The sequence below is a fragment of the Haliotis cracherodii genome, unplaced genomic scaffold (assembly GCF_022045235.1).
Source record: "Haliotis cracherodii isolate W230 unplaced genomic scaffold, xgHalCrac1.p SCAF_14, whole genome shotgun sequence".
Lineage (NCBI taxonomy): Eukaryota > Metazoa > Mollusca > Gastropoda > Lepetellida > Haliotidae > Haliotis > Haliotis cracherodii.
The window spans coordinates 39,480,292-39,492,421 of NW_027266269.1; the positions used below are offsets into that span (position 1 = coordinate 39,480,292).

The window sequence follows — 12,130 nt, forward strand, 5'->3', positions numbered from 1 at the left end:
ACTGACGTGAATCAGATGCAGGCCAAAGGCAATCTGCCCATGTCTATTCCCGGTGGCTTATTATTCTTATCGACTAACGGGATCGGGTGGTCAGGCTCGCTCACTCGGTTGACGCATGTCATCGTTTCGGAATTGCGTATATCGATGCTTATAACGTCATTCACAGTTCTGTTTGGTGTGGCCGTCATGTAGTTGGAAAGTTTCTGACCGCATTGTTAAACAATAAATTCTAGAGTCGAAGATGTTGTCTGTTTGAGAAACCTAATGATGCTGTTGTTTTGCGGGATCTGTCTGCTACATCTCGGTTCGTCTCGAGACAAAGACTTTAATAACTCGAAGTATTGAAACAAACTGGCCGATTGTATTTGTGTCGACCCCACTCCATACAGACTGGTCACCTCTGCCTAAAATCACTTTAACCCTGATCGCAGTGCCGCCTCACAGAACTCGCGACCCGTGAAGATCCGGGGTAGAATAGATCTTCAGCAACCCATGCTTGCCGTGTAAAGGCGAGTATGCTTGTCGTGAGAGGCGACTAACGGGATCGGGTGGTCAGGTTCGCTGACTTGGTTTATGCATGTCATCGAATCCCAATAGCGTGGATTAATGCTTATGATGTCAATCACTGGATTGTCTGGCCCAGACTCGATTAGTCATATAGCTGCGATATTGCTGAGTGAGGCCTTAAACAACAAACAAACAAACAAAAAACAAATCACAGATCTGTCACGTAACGCAATGGATACCAATGACTTCATGGCTACTTACCTGAGAAGTACCACGTGACATTTATGGTGGCGTCCATGTTCTGCCAATACTGACACGAGTGCCATGTCTGGACGTTGATGCCTCGGACAGTGTCCGGCCCGATGTAGAGCTCCTGCACTCCATTCCCAGAGAAATGGAGGGCCCCCGCCGCCGTGTAGATGTGGCCGCCCTGACCGTTCTGCTGGAACCCGAACAGGAAGCGCTGACTGGCCCTCGATATGTCCGTCACGTAGCATGTCTCTGTACATCAACAAACAGCTGGCAATGAGTGAGTGAATATTGTTTTATGATGTAACCAGTAATCTTTTAACGTGTTTTGATGTGACGCGGTCAGTGATACAGCTACCGGCCTTCCGCCCTACGGAAGGACGCTCTGTCCACTACGCCACGGAGGCGGTTCCCTTTGAAGATTTGGTTACAGGGCAAGGGATACGCCCACGACTAAAATGAATGAGTGAGTATGGTTGTACGCTGCTTTTAGCAATATTCCAGCAATATCACGGCGGGGACACCAGAAATGGACTTCACACATTGTACCCACACACGATTATAAGCACCAAATATTAATGCACTATGAATGCCACCCTCGGGGCAGACGCTTTATCCATTTGAACACGGAGGGCATCTGAACTAAAATACACATAGCTGTGTCTATCCCCGGTACGTCTGGCCCATCTACACGCCGTCACTGTATTACTGCTTAGCAAAACGTTAAACAACAAACAAACTGAAAAGTATCAAAAGTGAAAAACATACCAGTGGTAATGTGGGGTGAAATGGGGTTTAACATCGCGTCCAAGATTATTGCACTTATATAGCGACGTGCATGTACGTGTGTGTGTGTGGCTGCTTGCACTTGTCCAGACTGATGCCGAATTTATAGTGGTTGTCCACTGAGATACCATGCCGAAGTTTAACATGAATATCCCACTCAGACATAGTATACTGACTCCGAGCCGACCAGTCCTTGATTTAGCCCCTTAATGCCGAGCGCCAGCAGGGTAACAACAAGTATCCTCTTTTGACATATTTTGGTATGACGCGGCCGGGGATCGAACCCCGACCTTCCGCTCCCTGGACAATGGAGGCGGTCACTTCTTTTAGGCATCTGTTGACATTAGAAAATATCATATCTCACTCGTATCGGGATATATCGTGAGGAACTCGTTGTTGTTGTAGTCGAAGTAGCCGTAGAAAGTCTTTCCCTGCTGCGTCTGTTGGATGACGCCCATGTTCCTGTTGTAGTCAAAGAACTCGTGCACTTCCACGGAGATGTTCTTGTCCACGATGATACACTCGATGTGGACCTCGAAAGTCGGCGGAAGCTGGTCAGGTATCCGCTGAGGGGCTAGACCGGTGGGAGAAGATATAAAGACAGGGAAATATATTTTACACTGAGGACCTAGACCGGTGGGTGATGATATAAAGACAGGGAAATATATTTTACACTGAGGACCTAGGCTAGTGGTTGAAAACAGGGAAATATATTTTACACTGAGGACCTAGACCGGTGGGTGAAGATATAAAGACAGGGAAATATATTTTACACTGAGGACCTAGGCTAGTGCGTGAAAACAGGGAAATATATTTTACACTGAGGACCTAGGCTAGTGAGTGAGTGAATATGGTTTTACGCCGCTTTTAGCAATATTCCAGCAATATCACGGCGGGGGACACCAGAAATGGGCTTCACACATGGTACCCATGTCGGGAATCGAACCCGTGTCTTCGGCGTAACGAGAGAACGCTTTAACCAGTAGGCTACCCGACCACCCCCCTAGGCTAGTGGTTGAAAACAGGGAAATATAGTTTACACTGAGGGCCTAGACTAATGCGTGAAAACAGGGAGATATATTTTATACTGAGGGCCTAGACTAGTGCGTGAAAACAGGGAAATATATTTTATACTGAGGGCCTAGACTAATGCGTGAAAACAGGGAAATATATTTTGCACTGAGGGCCTAGACTAATGCGTGAAAACAGGGAAATATATTTTGCACTGAGGGCCTAGACTAATGCGTGAAAACAGGGAAATATAGTTTGCACTGAGGGCCTAGACTAGTGCGTGAAAACAGGGAGATATATTTTATACTGAGGGCCACGACTAGTCCGTGAAAACAGGGAGATATAATTTACAACGAGGGCCTAGACTAGAGAGTGAAAACAGGGAGATATATTTTACACTGAGGGCCTAGACTAGTGGGTGAAAACAGGGAAATATAGTTTGCACTGAGGGCCTCGACTAGTGCATGAAAACAGGGAGTTATATTTTATACTGAGGGCCTAGACTAGTGCGTGAAAACAGGGAGATATAATTTACAATGAGGGCCTAGACTAGAGAGTGAAAACAGGGAGATATATTTTACACTGAGGGCCTAGACTAGTGGGTGAAAACAGGGAAATATAGTTTACACTGAGGGCCTAGACTAGAGAGTTAAAACAGGGAAATATAGTTTACACTGAGGGCTACGACTAGTGGGTGAAAACAGGGAAATATATTTTACACTGAGGGCCTAGACTAGAGGGTGAAAACAGGGAAATATATTTTCTACTGAGGGCCTAGAATAGAGGATGAAAACAGGGAAATATATTTTCACTGAGGGCCTAGACTATAGGGTGAAAACAGTGAAATATATTTTACACTGACGGCCAAGACTAGTGGGTGAAAACAGGGAAATACATTTTATACTGAGGGCCTAGACTAGTGGGTGAAAACAGGGAAATATATTTTGCACTGAGGGCCTAGACCAGTGCGTGAAAACTGGGAAATATATTTTATGCTTAGGGCCTAGACTAGTGCGTGAATACAGGGAAATATATTTACACTGAGGGCCTAGACTAGAGAGTGAAAACAGGGAAATATAGTTTACACTGAGGGCCTAGACTAGTGCGTGAAAAAAGGGAAATATATTTTACACTGAGGGCCTAGACTAGTGCGTGAAAACAGGGAGATATATTTTATGCTTAAGGCCTAGACTAGTGCGTGAATACAGGGATATATATTTACACTGAGGGCCTAGACTAGAGAGTGAAAACAGGGAAATATAGTTTACACTGAGGGCCTAGACTAGTGCGTGAAAACAGTGAAATAAAGTTTACAATGAGGGCCACGACTAGTGGGTGAAAACAGGGAGATATATTTTACCCTGAGGGCCACGACTAGTGGGTGAAAACAGGGAAATATATTTGACACTGAGGGCCTAGACTAGAGGGTGAAAACAGGGAAATATATTTTCACTGAGGGCCTAGACTATAGGGTGAAAACAGGGAAATATATTTTACACTGAGGGCCTAGACTTGAGGATGAAAACAGTAAACTATATTTTACACTGACGGCCAAGACTAGTGGGTGAAGACAGGGAAATATAGTTTACAGTGAGGGCCTAGACTAGTGGGTGAAAACAGGGAAATATATTTTACACTGATGGCCTAGACTAGTGCGTGAAAACAGGGAAATATATTTTGCACTGAGGGCCTAGACTAGTGCTTGAAAACAGGGAAATATGTTTTATGCTTAGGGCCCAGACTAGTGCGTGAAAACAGGGATATATATTTACACAGAGGGCGTAGACTAGAGGGTGAAAACAGGGAAATATAGTTTACACTGAGGGCCTAGACCAGTGCGTGAAAAAAGGGAAATATATTTTATACTGAGGGCCTTCACTATTGGGTGAAAACATAAAAACATAGTTTACACTGAGGGCCACGACTAGTGGGTGAAAACAGGGAAATATATTTTACACTGAGGACCTAGACTAGGTGGTGAATAAAAGGAAAATATATATTTCACTGAGAGCCTTGGCCATTCCTTCAAATTTAGATGTGATCTGTAGGGAATTAGATCTTGGGATTGAACAACAACCGGACGGTACCGGTTCTCTGTGGCTGTGTGAAGGTTCAGGATGAATAACAGTACGTGTTACTTTAGGTTTTCTATTACCTGGTAAATGATGACCTGGATAGCTAGATTGCTGATTGTACTGATTGAATCACGTTTAGACTTGACTGTACGATAACAGGTTGTGTAACATGCCAATCACTGATATATACTGAATACGATGTCTCGTTACTCTGAAGTATAGAGCGGCGTCAGTTTGGATTTGGGTCAAGTTCTTTCTTGTATTTTTAGGAACCAATTTATAAATTTCTGATATTTTTTCCGTAGAGAAATCTTTAATTTAAATAAGAACGAGTGAGTGTTGAATATCAGAGTGAATGAGTATGATTTTATGCTGCTTTTACATATATTCAGCAATATCACGCCGGGGACACCAGAAATAGGCTTCACATATTAAACCGAAGTTGGGAAATCGGGTCTTAGGCGTGACGAGCGAACGCTTTAACCACAAGGCTGCCCTTTTAATGTCAGAAAACGATATCTAAAGTACATATATGCATGTACTCTTATCCTGGAGAGTTCGCGTGATTATAAACTACATTATCTCTTGTGCGTCAGACAATGGACATACATGATTACATTACAGGTGTTCTACGCAGGGGATATATTAAATTTAATAATAATCCAAAAACACACCATAATGTGTCGGGGAGAATATATAACCTGTTTTCTGTATCAAAGTAATAATTGTGCTGTATTTTTCTGAAAACTAATTTGTACAAAAGTACGAGAAATTCATGGAACGATGTGACTTGGCCAGGGTTTAATTCCTATATGAGTGGTTGGACACGTCACCCTGTTACCTGATGGCGTTGGGCCCGTCATGGCGCATACCGAGCTGTCGTAATCTCCTCTAGCCGCCCCCAGCATCATCAACAGCAGCAGCAACAACGCCGTCTTCATCTCTTTACCTGACGCAGAACGACAACACTGTTGATAGGATCATTCTACTTATATACCTTATACAGTGTTTGTTTGATTGCTGTTTGATTTCAGAATGATAACTAGACTTATACGTGTCTTCAAGAATGATAACTACAATTATACGTGTCTTCCAGAATGATAGCCATAAATCTACATGCCTTTCAGAATGATAACTACAATTATATGCGTCTTGATAACTTTAATTATACCTGTCATTGAGAATGATAACTGCAATTACATGCGTCTTCCTGAATGATAACTACAATTATATGCGTCTTCCAGAATGATAACGACAATTATACCAGTCTTTCAGAATGATAACTACAATTATACGTGTCTTTCAGAATGATAGCTTCCATTATACGTGCCTTTCAGAATGATAACTACAATTATACGTGTCTTCCAGAATGATAAGTACAATTATACCAGTCTTTCAGAATGATAGCTTCCATTATACGTGTCTTTCAGAATGATAACTACAATTATACGTGTCTTTCAGAAAGATAGCTACAATTATACCAGTCTTTCAGAATGATAACTACAATTATACCAGTCTTTCAGAATGATAACTACTATTATACCAGTCTTTCAGAATGATAACTACAATTATACCAGTCTTTCAAAATTATAACTACAATTATACCAGTCTTTCAGAGTGATAGCTACTATTATACAAGTCTTTCAGAATGATAGCTACAATTATACCAGTCTTTCAGAATGATAACTACAATTATACCAGTCTTTCAGAGTGATAGCTACTATTATACAAGTCTTTCAGAATGATAACTACAATTATACCAGTCTTTCAGAGTGATAGCTACTATTATACAAGTCTTTCAGAATGATAGCTACAATTATACCAGTCTTTCAGAATGATAACTACAATTATACCAGTCTTTCAGAGTGATAGCTACTATTATACAAGTCTTTCAGAATGATAACTACAATTATACCAGTCTTTCAGAATGATAACTGCAATTATACGTGTCTTTCAGAATGATAACTGCAATTATACAGGTCTTTCAGAATAATAACTGCAATTATACCAGTCTTCCAGAATGATAACTACAATTATACAAGTCTTTCAGAATGATAACTACAATTATACCAGTCTTTCAGAATGATAACTACAATTATACCAGTCTTTCAGAATGATAACTACTATTATACGTGTCTTTCAGAATGATAACTACAATTATACGTGTCTTCCAGAATGATAACTACAATTATACGTGTCTTCCAGAATGATAACTACAATTATACCAATCTTTCAGAATGATAGCTACTATTATTCGTGTCTTTCAGGAGGATAACTGCAATTATACTAGCTTTTCAGAATAATAACATACAAAAAGACGCGTCTTCCAGAATGATAACTACAATTGTGTGTGTCATGGAAATTACGGTGGGACGGTGATGTCCGCACGTCTGCGGGACATGTCAGTGTCTTAATCACGAGGCTATCATACCGCCGAGTGGAAGAAAACACGCAAGTCGTCTTCCAGCGTTTATACAGAACAACACAATGTACATTCACATCTATAAAGTATGGTTTCGTTGGGAGTCATGTATTTTTCTGAAAAATTGTCAAATATAGACGAGCGGCCTACGATATGAGGCGACAATGCATGATTATGAGAGATAGCGTCCTGAATGACGATACCTACCTGGGCAACTGGCGGGAATCACAGTGAGAGGTGACAACGTATGTCAATAACACTCAGTGAAAACCTGGGTGTAATATCCACTTAATGAAGAAGACACACCTTATACGGCGAAGGATTGTTGATTTCAGTAGGCAGGTTGAGATCTAAGTTACATTTTTTTGCAGATGATAACATCATTGTTATCACCAGTATCAGCGGCCATGTATATCAGCGCCAACCTGCACGGAGCCTTGCTACCCTATGCAGCAACTATACGACCTGATAACTTTAGGTTAAAGTAAATACCACAGTTCAAGTTTAAGGAAGGGTTATTTCAAACCATTTAATGTTGAATTTCCATCCCTAGTTCACTATAAAATCTCGCACGCAAAAAGGAGTAAATATGAATCCAATATATTGTACGGTGAATATGTAAACTACATTCGGTAAAGAAATGACAATACTGTTTAACGGAACTAAGAAACAATTACACGACATTATTTGTGTCGCTGCTTCTAACATTACGATATCAACAACCTAGAGGGAGCGTGTTGTACACATGTAATGGACGAATTTTACAAAAATACTATTTGGAGCACTGCCGAAGTTCGACTTATGGGACAAATTATTAAAACAGTTGAACATCTTTTGCCGTGACAATCAAGTTATCTATTTTATCTTCGTATTAGTTTGTGCAGACCTGTGTTATCAATGCCTCTTATCTCCCCTGGTGGGCGGATTTCCACGGGTTGACCCACTGTCCACAGTGACACGGGTCCAAGTGGAGATAGGGGAAGAGTATCACAGTATCATCATCTGAGCCGGAGGACAATCAGTGACTGGTATTCCAATTGCCTCCCTCACACCACTCTCCGTGACACGTTAGTTTCATTCATCTGGTTCACATAATATACACCGACACATACACACACACATACAAAGACACATACACATACACATACACGCACACACATACACACATACACACATACACACATACACACATACACTCATACACATACACATACACACATACACACACACTCACATACACTCACACATACACATACACATACACATACACATACACATACACATACACATACACATACACACATACACATACACATACACATACACACATAAACACATACACATACACATCACACACACAAACCCATACACAAACATACAAACACATATACACATACAGACACACACATACACATAAACACAACTACATACATACACATACAAACACACATATATACATACACACATACACATACAAATATATACATACACACACATACACACATACACATACAAATGTATACATACACACACATACACACATACACATACAACGACACATGCACATACACACACACATACACATACACACACACATACACATACACTTACACATACACAAACACATACACACATGCACATACACATACATATGCACATGCACATACAAACATACACATACACACATATACATGCACATACACATACACACATACACATACACAAACACATACACACACATACACATACACATACACATACACAAACACATACACACATGCACATACACATACAAACATACACATACACATACACACACATACATGCACATACACATACACACATACACATACCCATACACATACACACACATACACATACATATACACATACACATACACATACACAAACACATACACACATGCACATACACATACACATGCAAATACACATACACATACACAAACACATACACACATAGACATACACATACACATACACATGCACATACACATACACATACACATACACATACACAAACACATACACACATGCACATGCACATACAAACATACACATACACATACAAACATACACATACACATACACATACACACACATACATATACAAATACACATACACAAACACATACACACATGCACATACACATACACATACGCATGCAAATACACATACACATACACAAACACACACACACATGCACATACACATACACATGCACATACACATACACATACACATACACAAACACATACACACATGCACATACACATACACATGCACATGCACATACAAACATACACATACACATACACATACACACACATACATGCACATACACATACAAACATACACATACACATACACATACACACACATACACATACACATACACATACACATACACATACATATACACATACACACATATACATGCACTTACACATACACATACATATACACATACAAATACACATACACACACATATACACATACATACACACATACACGTACACACACATACACATATACATATACATATACATATACATATGCATATACACATACATATACTCACACATACATATACACACATACATATACACAAACATATACACACACAAACATATACACACACAAACATATACACAAATATACACATACACACGTACATACACAGAGACACACATAGACTCGTGAAGATCCGGGTAGAGATTAGGTCTTCTGCAACCCATGCTTGCCATAAGAGGTGCCGATGCTTGTAAGAGGCGACTGTTGGATCCGTGGTCAGGCTGGCTGCCTTGGTTGGTGCATGTACTCGTATCCCAATTGCGTGGATCACTGGAATGTCTGGTCCAGACTCGATTATTTACAGTCATATAGCTGGAATATTGTTGAGTGCGGCGTTAAACAACAAAAAAGAAGACACAGAAATACGCATACTCGCGAACGACTACCATACGTTACGGTGAAACACATGCAATCATATGACTCACATGCGCAGACACGAAACATACTTTCATACAAAACACATATTCAAACGAAACACATACCTTCCTACCACACACTTACGCTCTCACGAAACACATAAGCACAAACGAAAACATACACTCATACGACATTCATACTCATACGACACACATACACTCATACGACACACATACACTCATACGACACACATACACTCATACGACACACATACACTCATACGACACATATACACTCATATATTTGTGTCGTATGAGTGTATCTATGTCGTATGAGTGTATGTGTTTCGTATGAGTGTATGTTCTTCGTATGAGTGTATGTGTGTCGTATGAGTGTATATGTGTCGTATGAGTGTATGTCTGTCGTATGAGTGTCGTATGAATATACGTGTGTCGTATGAGTGTATGAGTGTCGTATGAGCGTATGTGTGTCGTAGGAGTGTATGTGTTTCGTGTATGAGTGTCGTATGAGCGTATGTGTGCCGTAGGAGTGTATGTGTGTCGTATGAGTGTATGTGTGTCGTATGAGAGTGTGTGGGAAGCAATATCATACCATATACACAGAGACCAGAGACGATGTGGGGCAAGGCGGGTGTGGATAGCACTAAACCTATGCATGTCTGGACGTTGTTGCAAAGTATTTCTCCAATTCATATTTTCAGACTCACTAATAGCTCGTTGTACCATGCTCTTCCATACACTCTTAGATGGAAATTCCCCAGAGTTGATTAGTTTATCTAAGACGCCTGAGAATCCATACTTTTGAGCCACATTCAGTAGATCATGTGTTTTACGGATCTGGCACTGTGTGAGATCGTGGTGACATACTGGGATAGTCTGAGATAGAAAAAGTGCATGTGAGTGTCGTATGAGTGTATGTTTTTCGTATGAGTGTATGTGTGTCGTATGAGTGTATGTGTGTCGTTTGAGTGTCGTATGAGTGTATGTGTGTTGTATGAGTGTCGTATGGGTGTATGTGTGTCGTATGAGTGTATGTGTGTCGTTTGAGTGTCGTATGAGTGTATGTGTGTCGTATGACTGTCGTATGGGTGTATGTGTTTCGTATGAGTGTATGTGTGTCGTATGAGTGTATGTGTGTCGTATGAGTGTATGTGTTTCGTATGAGTGTATGTGTGTCGTACGAGTGTATGTGTGTCATATGGCTGTATGTGTGTCGTATGAGTGGATGTGTGTTGTATGAGTGTATGTGTGTCATATGAGTGTATGTGTGTCGTTTGAGTGTCGTATGAGCGTATGTGTGTCGTATGAATGTATGTGTGTCGTATGAGTGTATGTGTGTCGTATGAGCGTATTTGTGTAGTTTGAGTGTCGTATGAGTGTATGTGTGTCGTATGAGTGTCGTATGAGTGTATGTGTGTCGTATGAGTGTATGTGTGTCGTATGAGTGTCGTATGAGTGTATGTGTTTCGTTTGAGGGTATGTGTTTCGTATGAGTGTATGTGTGTCGTATGAGTGTATGTGTGTCGTATAAGTGTATGTGTGTAGTTTGAGTGTCGTATGAGTGAATCTGTGTCGTATGAGTGTCGTATGAGCGTATTTGTGTCGTATGAGTGTATGTATGTCGTGTGAGTGTATGTGTTTCGTATGAGTGTATGTTCTTCGTATGAGTGTATTTGTGTCGTATGAGTGTATATGTGTCGTATGAGTGTATGTCTGTCGTATGAGTGTCGTATGAATATACGTGTGTCGTATGAGTGTATGAGAGTCGTATGAGCGTATGTGTGTCGTAGGAGTGTATGTGTTTCGTGTATGAGTGTCGTATGAGTGTATGTGTGTCGTTTGAGTGAATGAGTGTCGTATGAGTGTATGTGTGTCGTATGAGTGTATGTGTGTCGTATGAGTGTGTGTATATGTCGTATGAGTGTATGTGTGTCGTATGAGTGTATGAGTGTATGTGTGTCATATGAGTGTCGTATGAGTGTATGAGTGTTGTATGAGTGTATGTGTGTCGTATGAGTGAATGAGTGTCATATCAGTGTATGTGTGTTGCATGAGTGTATGTATATGTCGTATGAGTGTATGTGTATCGTAAGGGTGTATGTTTGTCGT

At 40.6% G+C, this 12,130-nt stretch overlaps 1 protein-coding gene across 1 annotated transcript in view; it reads right to left on the reverse strand.

Annotated features, from left to right (window-relative positions):
• Positions 1-5,574, reverse strand: part of LOC139461246 (uncharacterized) — a 28,747-nt gene extending 23,173 nt beyond the window's left edge. Inside the window, exons 1-3 of the mRNA XM_071242884.1 lie at positions 5,470-5,574; positions 1,907-2,116; positions 769-1,008 (exon numbers count right to left, since the gene is read on the reverse strand). Of these exons, the coding sequence (XP_071098985.1) occupies positions 769-1,008; positions 1,907-2,116; positions 5,470-5,569 (550 nt within the window). The 5' untranslated portion in view covers positions 5,570-5,574. The remainder of the gene's footprint in view (positions 1-768; positions 1,009-1,906; positions 2,117-5,469) is intronic.
• Between the last annotated feature and the right edge of the window lie 6,556 nt (positions 5,575-12,130).